The sequence below is a fragment of the Aptenodytes forsteri genome, unplaced genomic scaffold (genome assembly GCF_000699145.1).
Source record: "Aptenodytes forsteri isolate BGI_AS27 unplaced genomic scaffold, ASM69914v1 Scaffold2, whole genome shotgun sequence".
NCBI lineage: Eukaryota > Metazoa > Chordata > Aves > Sphenisciformes > Spheniscidae > Aptenodytes > Aptenodytes forsteri.
The window spans coordinates 14,084,162-14,100,171 of NW_008795695.1; the positions used below are offsets into that span (position 1 = coordinate 14,084,162).

General features: G+C 36.2%; 1 protein-coding gene across 6 annotated transcripts in view; it reads right to left on the reverse strand.

Annotated features, from left to right (window-relative positions):
* The window catches only part of KDM6A (lysine demethylase 6A), an 82,505-nt gene that overhangs the window by 16,925 nt on the left and 49,570 nt on the right, over positions 1-16,010 (reverse strand). For all 6 annotated transcript variants that reach the window (XM_009283024.2, XM_009283023.2, XM_009283022.2 and 3 more), the window contains 5 exons: positions 5,429-5,558; positions 3,778-3,883; positions 2,779-2,984; positions 262-326; positions 85-159 (listed from right to left, as the gene is read on the reverse strand). In XM_009283024.2, coding sequence (XP_009281299.1) covers positions 85-159; positions 262-326; positions 2,779-2,984; positions 3,778-3,883; positions 5,429-5,558 — 582 coding nt within the window. The remainder of the gene's footprint in view (positions 1-84; positions 160-261; positions 327-2,778; positions 2,985-3,777; positions 3,884-5,428; positions 5,559-16,010) is intronic.

Sequence of the window (16,010 nt, forward strand, 5' to 3'; positions counted from 1 at the left end):
TCTGAGAAGAATGCATTGGTTTTCCAGAAGGAGTATCATACTGTAGAATACCACTGTGAGCAGGAGAAACTGTAATCAACTTACTTTTTGTCATCTGACAGGTCAATGTTGGTCCCAAACTTGATTGTTTTAAAAGGTCCTCTTCTCCTCCTCCCAGAGCTGCAAATACAAAAAATGTAATAGGTTGATGTGAAGATGGGAATGATGTAAAAAAACCACATAAAACCAACTACAGAATTGTCACAGTTATACCACACTTACTTATCAGAAGATGTGGATTCATTATCTGAGTGGTCCTTGTGGTGACTCTTCTTCTCATTTTCCTCCTATAAAATGCAATTGTGGAAATGTTTTAATATATATAAACAAACATAAAAGTAAGAATATATCTAAAATATATAGGTATAAAGTGATAACATGTTCACCGACATAAGTACATTTGTTTCAAGATGCTGGTACAATCTTTAAAATATCTGTATCTAAGATTTTATGTGAATATTACTGTTAAGAAAATAAAAAAAATAGTTATTAGTCAAAAGCCATTGCAAAAAATTCTTCATGACTACAAATTCAGTGAAGCTCAGGCCAGGACAACAGAAAATGTCTACACTGTAAACACTTCTGCTAGCCTACATTACAGTTGCAAATGAGTATGTTGGTTTGCTTCATTATGCAGGTGAACTGGAATCCAGTCTTAAGGAATACTGGTAACTTTTTTAGACTAGAACATTTACCTTGCTTCAAAGTCAAGCAGGTCTCCTGATACAAAATTAGGATTACTAATATTTATAAAATTAATTTTATAAAATCCATTATATAAAATATTTTGAATTTTTCATAGCCATATGCTATTTTAGCACTCCAGTAGCTAGGACCATGACTAGTGGAAAAAATCTAACCAATACTAAATGATGTAATTTGATCTTTTTAGCAGAGTGGGCTCAAAACCCTATTCTAAAGACTTCTTTTTTGGCAAGTATATGGACATAGAAGGTAAAAGAATAGGACAAAAAGGAGGAAAGAACTGCCTGGAGGCTATCCAAAGATCTCTAGCTTTGAATGGGACTGTTGTTAAATCTCAAAGTGCCTGATGTACCTGAGAAAGTCTTATTCATCCTTTGAATGAAGGACAAAAGAGAAACAAAAAGGAACCTAGTGATGATGGATTTATCAAATACTGCAAGACATGTTAGAAAAGCAATGTAATAGTTGTTAGAGGAATTAAAAAAAAAGAAAAAGAGATCACTTAGGGCAAGCCAAGAGGATTGTGTCTGTAGAAAGAAGAAACAAGGCTTTCATGTGAACGCTGTGGAAAGTCACCTAAGGACAGGTCAAAGCAGTGTTATGTAAAGGACACTTGTATGCTTAAAACAATGTCTTTTTGATTTCCAAGAGAAAAATGAAAATCATCACTCTGAAAATTATTTTACATATTACATTTTTACCATCAATTTGTAACAGGAAAAAAAAAAACATCAGAAAATCCTGCAGTTCACTTCTTGGTGCAAAACCAAAGCTGAGGCTTTCCTGCTGACAAGCTGGTATGTGATCAGTTATGTACATTATTGAACATGTACTTCACTGGACCATTATATATATATACAGTGTTCTCCAGCCCCTCTGGAATGATGTACAAGAATACAATGCTGGTACAAGTGTTCAAGGGGCACCAGAAAACTTCAGTTGATATCCTACATAAATTTATTACCCCTGCAGAAGGAAAAAAAAAAAAAAAATCCCTTTTACGTCCTAAGCTCTTGATGACTTCAGTGCTCCCCACTTCCCAATGGTATTCCTGTTTCTTTTCCTCATCTTGTATCAGTCTCACTCAAAACCTTGTGACTACCTTCCCTTCTCTTTTCTTCAACTACCGATTCATTTCTTCGTTTCTAATCCTTTCCTCTAATGCACAAAGTTTAAAGTTAGAATTTCTCTTTCCTTTCTTAATGAAACCATTGCTGTTTCTGCGTAATGGCAGTGAAAACTGCAATAGTCAATTACCCACGTTGGCGTTTTCCCTATTTTCTAATTAACAACTGGTCAAGAATATCTTTTTGTCTCAGTTCCACCTTAGCCTGATCTTTTTATAACAGCAGACAACATAAGCCTCCAAGGAGTGCCCATCGCTAATTCCAACGATGTGCTCACTACTTCAGTGAAAATACTAAAAAGTAATACCAATAAAATAACATTTCAAACATTTCACCCCATCAGATACATCTAACAACTTCTAAACTAAATAGAAATTCTTATGTTTGGAAATAAACAATAACAAATAGGAAAGCATCAGTCACTTTTCTGGGGAAAAAAGAAGTTATTTTAATATTTTAAACTGTTGTGCTGAAAGACAAGTATGAGTGTAAACTTCTAATAAGCCACATCCAAATTAATTCAGGATACTATGAAGAACAAAGAAATTTAATTTCAAAGAGTATGTGAAATTAGAAGCAATACAAGTTAAAAAAAAGCATCTTAAGTTCTAAATATTTTAGTATGTATTTTGACATTATTATATGAAAGCTTAAGCTATCAAGCTTTTAAAGTATGTAACAGTTTTACATTAAGAAAATTAAGTTTTACATTAAGCATTTGGGAGGAATACCCTATATATGATTTGACCCTCTATTCAAAAGAGATTTTGTAAATTTACCCGTGCTCTTCACGCTAATCGAAATGTCTCCTTTTCCTAAGTAAACTCCTAATTAGGAGTTACTAATTGGTTCCACAGTTAGTGTACAGTTTGTAAATTGTTATTGTAAATAGTAACAATGGACTTACCCTTAAAGACTCCTGGAATGAGGAGGCCTGGTACTGTGCATATTTAGCAATTGTTGTATGAGATCTACTGCTTTCACAACGCCAGATTTTCTTTGTTCCAGTGGGGTCCCAGTTTTCATCTGCTGGCTGCAGTAGTTGTGTCCTCACTTCTACTATGTGTTCATTATTTGCTTCTACCAATGTCTTAGTAGAGAAGAGTCCTAGATCTAATAGATAGGAATAAAATTCATAAATGACAGTTAAAATATAATAAAAAGTTTCAAGAAAAGAAGACATTAATACTTTAAAGTTATCTAAAGGTTTAAACAAAAGCATGTTTTTCCCCTCTTAACCTTCATAACACAGCCCACCTGTAGGTTAAAAATTAATGCTCAAGATTAACACTCAAAAAGCTTTTCTGCACACAACAGTAGAAGCTTAGAAAAAACTTGGCAGCTACTGTATGGACTATATTCCAAGAAACATTTTACATGACTTGTGTAAACAAATCTGCAAACAATGTTTAAATCTATTACCAATAAAGTATTTTTCAAACTATAGTTTTATGAATGCGCTTCCATCGCATAACACATTTCCTACCAACAATGATAATTTTTCTATCTACAGAGTTCAAAATATGGTACACAGTCAGATTATAGATCATTAAATCTAGGCACAAAGACATGTAGCCATAGTTTTCATAGGAAAAAAGTCTATCCGTAAGCTTCTATATCCACAGCTCAGCTCCTCTCTGTGCTCAACAAAATCTGCGGGAGTTTGGGTTTTTTTGGGGTGGTTTTTTTTGGGTTTGTTTTTTTTTTTTTTTGGAGATGATCAAGATTAGAAACAGTAGCAAACTGAGAAATGACACGTTACCCTAATTACCTGGAATACACAAGTAATGCAGTATTACAGAAATAAAATAGCCACTTTTAAGAACTGAGAGACTTCTTTCTAAAACACACATACATTTTTTTCCAAAGTAAAAAAAAAAAAACAAAACAATGAAAGTAAACTTACCCAATTTAAGCGCTCCAGCAAGGCCACGTATTACAGTAACAGGGTTGTTTGGATTTGTACAAAATTGATGTAAAGGTGGAAAGAAAGCATCTCGTTTGTTTTCCAACTGTAAAATTATAATGGAATATTAGATGTCAGATGAACTTAGACTCCTTATTTGTAAAATAAGAAAGAATAATAAAAAAAGAGAAACAACAGAAAGGAGACAGGAACGTTCTCCATTTCCCTGCACTGTAGGGAATGAACAGCTACATCATACAACCCTTTCCATGTTAAAAGCTAGCTTCACTCCTGAAATTAATTTGTTACTGCAATTTATTTCTTGGCTTGAATTATTCCCAGGTTGCTTCGGCTTTTGCAACTCAGGTTTCCTGCAGGTTATTTCTTTATCTGACATTAGCCTTGTACATGCCCTAAGTCTACAGAATTCTCTGAAGAGCAAGATAAAATACTAACTTTCTTTACAGAAGTCAAAAAGCTAATTCTACAGATAATGTATACAAGAAACAGTATAATTAAAAAGACTACTCTCACAGTATATCTCATGTTAACCAGAAAGGTTGATTTGATTTTCTTATGCTTTTGTGCACCTATGACCTCAATTTTATGCTATAGTGTCCCCAATCTTTTTTTTTTCTTTTTTTTTTTAAATTGTTGTGAATCTTTTAAAATGCTGAAGACCTCTCTTTCAATAAACAAAACACAATACAGAGTTCCCAAATATCGGGACCCACGCTGGCACATCTACACAGTGTGCTGCAACATGGTGACTTCCCAGCTTTGTACGGACTCAACAAAGCTGTGACGGACTTTTAACAAGGTAGATTAATTCAGATGCAACTCTTGGAGAACAGTTGGAAGCATTACTGCTTCCAACTTAATCTAGCTCTCGGGCAGACTGCTTGTGTAGTATCACACCATCACACCAAAGTGCCGACTGCTTTTGGTCCCCAAGTTGGGCTGAGCAAAGCTAACTTGAGGTTTTCACACCAGCTGTATGGACATACTCTAATTTATTCTTCTGTTATCAAGGAAGAGGACATCCTATAATTTCTTCTTCTATTACTAAGGAAGTTAGCTCAAATTCTTCTGATAACTTCTATTATGAAATTTTATTTTCAGAACAGAAGTTTTAATGGTTGCATATGAAAACACTATGCAATTAAAACCTGCCTTTTCCTAATGACAATTTGTTCTTAACATCACCTCAAGTTTTATTAATTTTTTCTTTACTGTATTTTCAAGCAGATTGTTAGGAGAGTTTAATTTAATTACTTGCTCGTTTATACCTAAACTGTCACTTGCAAAAAATGTACATACATATTTGAAATATTGTATCTACATTGTATCTAATGAGCTGTTTTGCGTATTCTGCCAATATTTTGAATATTAAAAATAAAAAAATTCTGAAGCTGTTTTTCCTCTTGGTTACTGAAATTCTTAATTTACAAGTACTTTAAGAGTCAAACTAAGGCTCAAAATTTTCTTTAGGGTTAGCATTTTTCCCGCTTATACACTAGTTGGGAGAGCTCTGTAATTAGAATTCAGCTGTGAATAGTGCATCTTTAAAATAATTACATTATGTAATTCAGACATCCAAATAATTACAAAAGACAGTCAGCAATGTACTTCTACCATTAGATTTACTTACATAAATACTAGGTGTAGGTGGATTCAGCTTGTCCTTTGGCAAGGGAGGGTACGGTGGAGGCGGTGGTCGTGGAGGTGGGCATTTATCCAATAGAATACTACTGTTAGATAAGCCATTTTTACCCAGATTCCTAAAAGGAAAGAAGAGCTGCCTCTGTCAATACTTGACAAATAAAATTAATAAATATTAGTGTCATCTCTTCTGCAAAATAATGATGTATAAGGAGAAACCATAATTCAAGATGCAAATAAAGCTCATATATTTTAATCAAGAATTCTCAGTGTATAATTTGATAATATTCAAAGTAATTCCCACTTTGCCTGCCGAATCTGCAACATCACCACTATTAGTTAAAAATACAACCATTTTAAATACAAGCAAGTATGACTAATTTGACAAAATTTAACAGAGAAAGCAGGTTTCAACTAGAAATAGAGAACCACCTTATTAGGTCGGCACTGGCTGGTGGATGATCAATTCATAGCAGCTGAGATAACGCAGTCCGGTAATGCTGTGCATAGCACTGTGGCAGAGCACAAAGTCAGAAAATTACAATGCCTCAGCCAAAAAACTGCTGAGTCACAAAAAACAACTACAAGTACACTAACAACACTGAATTGAACAACCACCTACCCCTCTCTGATTTACATGTTCTGAAGCCAGAAGGAGCCACTGCTGCATAATCCATTTGTTTGAACAACAGAGGAAAGGACCTACTCTGAGTGAGTTGCTGTGTCAACACCCGTACGTGTACTTAGAATCATAGAATCATTAAAGTTGGAAAAGACCTCTAAGATCATTGAGTCCAACCATCTTGTGTACTTGAGTGAGAACCTCCCTTGTTGTATTTGCAGCCTTTCTCTAGAGATTTCCAGATGTGGACAACCCACTGTATGTGTGTTAACTTTTCCTGTGATGAATGACCCGAAAAATCTGCATTCTGAGCTTAGTCTATATTCAATTTCCAGTCACTATCACCAGGAAAGTATTTATTAACAAAACCATCCCCATTTTTGTTTGTAAAAATGACTCAGCTGTTTCAAAGTTCTTCAAACTAAGCACTATTCAAATCTTTCTTCCAACCCCACTTGATTCACTGGCTGTTGTTACCACCTCGCAACACTCCACAAAATGGGATATTTCTAATGCATAATTTAGTCAGGTATCTTCATAAAACTCCCCGGTTACAAAAAAGTTGTTCTGGTAAAAACAGTCTTCAGCAGAAAACACATCTGACTTACATTAGATGAAACTCCTAGCAATAGAGCTTGTCTCTAAACCACAGAAACTGTGATACTGGCACCGAGAAACATCGTAGAGCTGGATGCTGGCATGTGAGAGCACTGCTTCACGTCAAGCTACCACAAACCACGAGTAAGATGGACTTGGGGCTTGAGATCAGATCAGAGTGACTGTTATGACAAACACTTTAAAGAAAATGAGCAAACTTCTCATCTACCCCAGGCTGCAGCAAAGATGAGCATCTTGAGAAACTGGTGCTCATCATGACAAACAAGTCAGTCATTCAGTTCAGAACTTACGCCAGCTTTCTAACTCATACATTGCTCTCCTCTGATAGAAGATCAGAGCAATACAGACAGAGACATATTTAACGACTGTCTCCAAAGCATGCCTGTCAAAATACCAAACACAGCTTACTCCTTGTGGTAGGTAAGTCTAATGCCAGAATAGACCGCAACTTCAAAGAAACTGAAAGAGCAATGTGGAAGCTTTGATTAGGCATCATCCAACTTGGCAAAAACCTCACTGACTAATGCTTAATGTCTGATGTAGTTCTTGCAAAGACCCTATTGCCCACCCCCCCAAAAACATAGAAAAAAACAGGGCAATATAAAATCACCATCACCCAAAGAAATTTATCGACCACAGTTGCATGAATCTGAGACACAGACCATCTATACAAAGTGAAACTATAATCTGAATAGCAGGTATTAGAAGTAACTATAATCTTTGCAGTATCAAACTGAAAAATAAAACCCAGAAAAGCAAATGCATAGTATTAAAAATCAAAGAGAGCTATGACAAAATTCAGTTTAAATTGATAAACAGTTCTCAGGCAATTTCTGAGGCAAGGAAGATGAGAAAGACTGAACCTGAAGAAAAAGGGACATTGCTTAGAACTAACGTGACTTAAGCTACTGTAGTCACAAGATAATCACCACAGCGAAAACTCAGTAAAGCCAGGGTACACGGGGTCTTCAGGGAAGGGGGACAATACAGAAAGGAGAAAGTCCTGTATGCTTAGAGAAACTACAGGTCTGAAAAGGCAAAGCAGATACAGAAGAAAGCAGACAGTACAGAGGAAGAGATCAGATGAACAGAGATACCTCATAAACCCAGCACTTGAAGCTGATACTACCAAATGTATGCCACAGTTTCCTATTAAGCTACTAAAACCCTGTGCGGAAGTTTCAAGAGAGGAAAGGGGCCAAAGAAAAGCAAAGCTGAGATAGGAAAACACTCGTAAATTCAAGTGGCATAGCAAACAGATGGGCAAAACATTTAAAGTTGTCTTTAACAGACCAGTTTCACTCTATCATCTTTTTTTGGTCCACGAATCAGAATAACATTATTAATAACAACACAAGAGAGCTATTAAAGAATAATGCTGTAATTGATAGCGTGGAAAACAGAGCAACAGAAATTATAAAAAACACCACAGAAGTACTACAAAGATCTGCTACCAGCACCTGAAATGAGGCAGTGTGATTATCCACTGCCAGCCTCTCCACCTCTGGAAATACAGAACTATGGCCTGTGCAAGGAAAGTGAAAGACCCTTTTTCACCACAGCAATCGTGAGGAAAATCTCACACATCTCTGTTTCAAGAGTGTATTTTCTGTGAGAGGATTTCATACCAGCTGAAAGAGGCAACAGATGCAATGCTCGAGAAAAAAAAAAACCTGATTTAGGCCCCGAAAAGAAACTGGATGCTCAAACAGTCCCTTACAACACCATGATGGAGGAATGAAGAGAAGGACAGGCTTCACTCATTTAAATTGACTTTCCAGAGGAAACTGGCTTTTCATAGCCTGTGCAGGCAGGAGAACACCCGTCATTCCCGCAGAGTGGGAAGAGAAGGCAGGAGCAGCTGCCAGCCTCAGAAAGGTAAGGACAGAGGTGCACACTGATGTGCAGCATTGTCCTGAGTCAAAGCTGCAGCTCAGTCCACTGCAATTTGCTCGATGGGTAAAAGCAACAACAGCTCATGGAACTTCTTTACCCTGAGGACCAAACTCAAACTGCCATGCTCATGAGTGACATCAACCACTATGGATGAAATAGGTGCCTGGATTTCATGTAATTAAAGGATCTCTTGAATAATCAAATCACCAGATTCATTAAAACACCCTTTCACCCCCCCCCCCCAAACCTTCTTAATTCACTGCTTTCTAGGATACATTCCCACACCTTCTAAAAACAGTTCATAACCTTCAGTCTTTGAGAACAACTTCCCCTCTGGCTGTACCAAAACACACAGTTAACCAGAAGCAGAGGTGTGACCCAGTTTGCTTCGCAACAGTCACCTGTCCTCTTCATTATATAGCATTCACTTCCCAGTCTATGCTTTTAGCAAATATTAACACAAATAATTTAACATTATCTAGGGATTTCTTGACAAATGGAGACTGATGGCTTAGCCTGAGATGATGCCCTCATCTGCCTACCACACTTCTTCCCTCGAGCTTACTATTTTCACTGCATGGACAACCCAGTAGCTTGTTATGCAGCTGGATGTCCCTGCCCCATGAGAAGATGGATTCCAGTTGCTCCAGCCTTAGAGACTCCCCTGTCAGAGCCCTACGTTGCTAAATAAAACAAGACCAAAATCTGATCCTGAGGCAACATCACTGAAACACTTAGAATTCTTATCAGGTAGTTGCTACACACTTCATAGGTACTGTATTGACTTTGCGTCATCCTACTTAACTAGGAAAAGATATCATGCAAGTTTAAAGCCAACTGTGTTACACAGCTGTAAGAATTTTAACTCTATTTTATTATACAAACTCTCAACTACATCAAGAATATTAAAGTTAACATGATAAAACTTATTTTCCAAGAACAAGGACTCATTATCATTAATTACTATCCTTTACATTTATTAAATTAATCACCTAAATAATTTTATAATTTCCCTCAAGCCTACTGTCAGACTGAGAGGATTACATTTATTTCTCAGAAAGTAGTTCCATAGTGCTTTTCAAGTCCTCTGGAACTTTTTCTGTTTTCCAAGAGCTAGAAAAAAAAAAATCTGTATGAACGATAAACAACAATTCTCTGGCCTGCTCTTTCAGAGCTCATGGATGTATGTTATGTGGGCCTCTGCCTTAAAAATGCCAAATTTAAGCATAAATACTGTTTAACCTTCTCCTTGATTATTGTGAAAACAGAGTGTGTGTTATCGTACATCCCACGATGTGAACATCATATCTGCCTTTTTCCCAAGCACAGAACAAAAATATTTACTGAACTCTCTTGCCTCTATTGACTGTTCTAGTAGCTCTGTGCAGTCATTAAGCATTAGTGTTTTTTGTGTTTCCTGTTTTTCATTGTTGGCTATAGTCTTCCTTTTCCAAACTTAATTTCTGAGTTTTCTAGAACTCTTAGTTTCAGTACTTTTAAAAATATTTGCCCATTTTGTTTTTAATTGGGAGACTGTGACTTTTTGAGGATAATAAAAAGTTCCTAAACAATTTCCAGTTATCTATACATTTGGATTTTAGGTACACTTTACAGGCCAAAACAGAGTAAGTTACAGTCATTTGCACCTAAGCAGTTATTTTTGTTGTGTTTAACTGAATTATTATTGAGGATTAGCTACATGAGAATTAACAAGGTTTTACTGCTCAAGAGATTATAGTTATTCTGAAGAACAAAATTAATACCCTCTCTTCCCCAAATAAAAATCACATTTAACATGAATAAAGGAACTGTGAATTTATGTGATACTCTATCTCAGATCTATCAGAATTAATTAATCTACAAAGAAGAATGAACAAAACATTTTAAAAGTGTGTCTGCAGAAGGAATCAGTTGAAGCACTAGGATGCACAGTACTTACTTGACCCAGTCCTGATTCAAAACAGAAATACCCAGCTTTTCTTAACAATTAGTAGATACAATTAATTGCTTGCATATTGCAAGTTATTACAAAAACACAGAAAAATGTCTGTCAAGACCCATCACCCTGGGAAGGAGGCGGTTACTCACAAGGCCTAACTTGGGCTCTCGAACGCTCACCTCCCCAAGCTCCTTCTATAGCCAATGGAGAGTGAGACGAGCTCTCAAAGGGGAATATAAAGAAGTTAAGTCAAGCTTACATGACGCTTACATGCAAGTAATGCCAGATAATTATACAACCTGTTTCTCATGCAATTCTCTACCCCAGCCTTTCACAACCAGGTACTAGCTGGCAATACTCCCAGAGATCTTTCTTTTTAAACCTACAGAAAATCTTACAATAGAATTGTGGATTTTCTCATTATGCAAATATATATCTAATAATTTTTGAATTCTGTTCTGGTTTTGACCTCAACAGTATAGGTTGGCAGTGAATTTCATAGGTTAATTATGTGTTATGTAAGAAGTAATGTTCCTTTTTTTCTTTTCTTAATGACTTTTACATCTTTCCTTTCTATTTTATTTGCTAATCACCTTGTTCTTCTTCTGTAAGACAAACAGAATCACATTAATGACTTATGTAAGAAAGGCATTATAACAAGTGGTACCAAACTTTTTCATACGCTTGCCTTCCCCCTAAACTATAAATCTTTCCTATGGTTTTTTACTCCCAGATAATTCTGCTTCCCATCTGCAGATTTCTGTATTTGCCTTTTGAAACAAAACATAATGTCTTACTCTAAGCAGGGTTTAGCTTGTGAAATCACAATATTTCAAATTTTATTCTTAAAACTTTTGCTATGGTGAAGTTGACTTGCCAGAAGTAATGTGCCTTTAGAGCAACTGAACAATTTTGCCTTCAAGCCAAAAAAGTCCTTTGCTTACAGACAAAGAAACCTCCCAACAAAACAAGAATTGCTTTTGTTGTTTTTGTTTTTACGAACAAAACACAAACTTAACCCAGCTCCTTTTGCCGCAAAATACTTCCCCTCAAATAGATTTAGGCTCTTTGCCTCTCGATTGCAGAGTTCCCAAACCAGTGATTCACTAATTGACTTCACAAAGCAGGCTTAATTGCCAGGGAGCAACACCTTTAGAAAGATCAGCCCAAGTCTGCTTCTGCCCTAGGCTTCAACACAGATGTCTGTCCACTTTAGCCTCTGCATTGCTTTTCCCACTCCTCCCCATGAACCTTATTTCCTACGCTTGGGTACATGCTGGCCGTTTATCAGATCCTTTTCCAGACTGTTTAGCCCAGACCATCTTCTGTTTGCCGTCCTATACTTTTATCATTTTACAAGGTCCCTTGAGAGGCAGCTAATCTCTCCTGGTCCCCTGTGACTTTCTCTTCTCAATGGATTGCTCTCTACTCTTCCTCTTTGCACACCAAGCAAAAAGAACTAGATAAAGGCATGTTAGCCCCTTTCAATACGCATTACCATCAAGCCTACACCTCTCATCCGCCTTCCCCAATTAAGCCAAATTGGTAAAACTTTCAAGTTCAGAAATGCCTTACGAGTTTTCAAATTAGTCTTTCCATATATCATAAAAATGACAACAGCAACTTTCAGCTGACACAAAGTTGCCCAGTGATCCAGCTGGGCTCTTTAGCATGGTTTGAGAACCTCTTGCAGGACTTCTCTAAGTCATTATCAAACAAGAGTTTTGTCTGGAGCTTTGCCTGTTCTTTCAAGGCTGTGAACAAGCTTTAATAAATAATGATAAAAAAAATAATAACGAAGCTATTTCTTTTATGAGAAACAAAACAAGTCAACTCAGGAACTTCTCTACACTGCTAAAGGCAGGACTTAACTTCACGTCGGTTTTAAAAAGGGCAAGTGATTGACCCTCTTAACTGAGACAGATCCTGGATTTTTAACATCACTCTTCCAGGATGTTAATTAGATGCACCAGTTGAAACAGAACTAGAAATCACCTGGTTTCGCTTCAGCAGAAATAAACAGCTCAAGTGTTAAATCTCAAGTCTTGTGATAATGTTTCATTAATTTTCCTTTCAGGATTGCTCACAGGGAAAAGATACTTACATTTCTAAGAGTACAGAAAAGAGCTTTTGATAACAGTCTTTTTAAGGAGACCTGATACACAACTAGACAATACAGCACACTCTTCTTTTTTTCCCACGTATTAAAAATCGGCTTTTCTAATAACAAACTCAGAGCAGTTATTCCTAGCATATTTTCTTCTTTTAATCACACAGTTTTCACTTATGCTCAAAATTACTTGGTTGGTTTTTTTTTTTTTTTAAATGACCTCAACAGGGGATTTTCTCTAGGAATCTAAGGAAGGATAATTAATTTAACAGTACACTCTTTTATCTGTTATTTTGCTCAGAGGCTTAAATAAATTTAGTTTACTATGTAGACAGTTTACCAAACATAATAATTTAGTTGTTTTATAACCACCTTAAAACTTACTGTTGCAATCAGTTTTATTGGTAGGGAAGCCTAACCAAATCGCACTTAGACTTCCCAGAATCACCTCCTCAATTCTCTTTCATCTGTACACTCCAACAGCAGTTTAACAAGATGAGCACGTTTGTTACCCTACTGTTCTCCAGAACAGCATCTTAATGAGATTTGCATATTTTAGTCAATAGCTCAGCTACTGCCTTTCTAAATTCCTTGTAGCTTTTCAGTGAACATTGTCTAGCCCTTCAAGGGAAGCTCCTTGTAGAAGTATCAACTGCTATGCCAGCACCTTCTGTTTGACCCCTTCTCAGCCTCCTAAACAACCTCATTTCACCCCATGACTAGAATAGGTCTCTGCTAAATATTTCCTCAACATTCTCACCAAGCAAGATGGATACAAAAAAACTTTTCAGCCTCTGCAATGATCTTGCCCTACTTAAGCGCTCACTTTAGTCTTTGGCAAAACAAAACATTTACCAAGTCTGTTCCTACAGTCCAGACAACCTATTCACATATAATAAAAAAAAGAATCAAACAGAGTTTCCTATTTGGCATGTGTTTTGCATTTTATGAGACAAAGCATCTCCTTTCACCTAATGGCTTCACTTGAGCAGATTTTATTAAGAACGACACTTGTTTACATAAAGGAAAATTACAATCTCCCAGCATTTATTTTTGCCTGACTACTTCCATTTTTATCTTATTGTAATGCATGATTTCTGAACCCCTTTTCTAATAATTGCTTTTACCTTAAAAAACACCAAACTTCTGTATCTCTGATGTTCCTTTGTTCTTAAGCAACAAGCAAAATCCTATCAACATTAACAAACAAGTCAGTTTTTGGTGGTTAGTATTCCCATGTTGCTTCCTGATAAAATCCCTCCTGTAAGATGAGGAACTTCAGTATACTGCAGTTCACTATCCTGTAGTACGTCAATTATAGTTACGTTGTGAATCAACTCTTGTGCATTACTTAATCCCAAACTGCTAATAATTTCAGGTCTTTTGTGTTCTAAGCACAAATAAACCTGTAGGGTCTAAAAGATGTAAAAAATCGTTTCTCTTAGACAAGATTTTTTTTTAAACCAGTAAGCATTTGAAAAAAAGATTATTTAACAAATAGACTTCTGAGGAATTTCAATATGACTTACAAGTAACATAAACACTCTGGTTTTGCAGTAAACATATAGTAAACAGAGCCAAATGCAGAATAATGAGGAGGAAAATAAAAATGATTAATCTAGAGCTCCAGCTATAAAAAAAGCAAGTTACATCCACCTGTTCCTACTTGCCAAAATGTCTTCTTTTCCCTAGAGGATACCATCAGGACAATAGAGCAACAGACTGTATCAAGTAAGTATTGTCAGAGAGCAAGAAGAATATGCCAGAAGATAACAATATAATTATCCACATTAGAGATGAAGCCAGAATGTCTTTCTGTACATATCAAATGACATAAGGGTATATATGTAACAATTGGCAAATATTAATACATTTAAGGCCCAATCCAGTGTAGCTCCAATATATAAAAACTAATACTACAGGACAACTCCCCTCTCCCTGTGCATGAAATTTATTCTAGCATAGGTGTTTGGGTTTTTGTTTGTTTTTTTAAGGGGAAAAAATCAAATAGTTATTTTCAGGTTTTCTATTGTGGATAGCTTTTCTGTAATTTTTAAAGTAATTCCAAAAATCAACGTTTTTGGTCAGAAATTCACTTTTGTACCTCAAGATACCGCTTACAGAGATAGGACCCAAATGTAATCAGTACTATGGGAAGTACCTTCAATTCTTTGTTTTTGCATTACCTTAACTGTGTTAAAATAAAGGTTAACATGCAGTACTGAAGTTCATAGTATTTGATATATTAGTATATAAACATCTTCTATTCTACTATGTATAAAGGTTGACTTATTTTGCAAATAAGCAGGGCTTTCAGCAGAATATCTTTCAGTATTCTCCCCTCTAGACATTTTTCCCTATGTCAAACATGCACACAGTATCTATGACAAGGATGTTCTCCCCAGAGCTCTGCTCCTGAGCCGTCACGTGCATGCATGCACACCTTCAAATTCTACACATTTTAAAACAAAGTAAGGGCTAATCAACTAGTTAGTACATGGCTGGGATAGCCTTGTCCTCAAATTTATGCATGTAAACTGTAAGACATAGAAGGATGGCAGGAAAAAAATTAATATATTATACAGTGGTTATATTATATATAGTTATTATTTCTATTAGTATGAAAAAAACATGTAGACAGGACCTTTTCCATAACAGGTAACCAGCCCTAGCACAGGTCAGGAACAGTAATGATGAGCACAATAGATTTTTCACATATGGGAAATTGTCTGTCTGGCTGCCTTTACACTTTAGGCTTACCCTAAAAATGTTGCAATTGTTACCTCGTTGCCAGTCCCACAGAATTTCTCAGAATCTCGTTACTATTAGAAGACATATGCAAACACTTTCCAGCAAGCATAGTTTGACTAGGAGAAATCCTGTCTCTAATCTTTGTAAAAGTAGTCCCAGCCCAAACTGAAGCATTTCTTGACCTCCAAGTTGCTAAAAAAACAAGCCTCTCCTCCGCTTTTCCTGTTGCTCATCTTTCTTTATTATCCAGCTTCTAAGTCCTCTGCCTTGCTGAATTAAGGTGCAGACAGGCTGAAGAGGGAGCTCTCAATCTCTACTCAATAAGAAAGAAAATAAAAGGCACATCTAACTTTTTGAGCTGTCTGCAAACTACATGGGGCAAAGTATTAGCTTACCTCCCTTGAAAAATGATGAATACATGAGCCTGGGAAAAAATAATGACTATATGAACCCAAGTTCATATACATATAAACACTGTAGAAAAATACAAGAGACCTGATCGCCACATTAGGAAGTACTTTTTTAAGGGTCAGTATTTCATAATTAGGATCCTTGAATACTGTTAGAAACTTTTATAGAATCATGGAATCGTTTAGGTTGGAAAAGACCTTTAAGATCATCGAGTCCAACCGTCG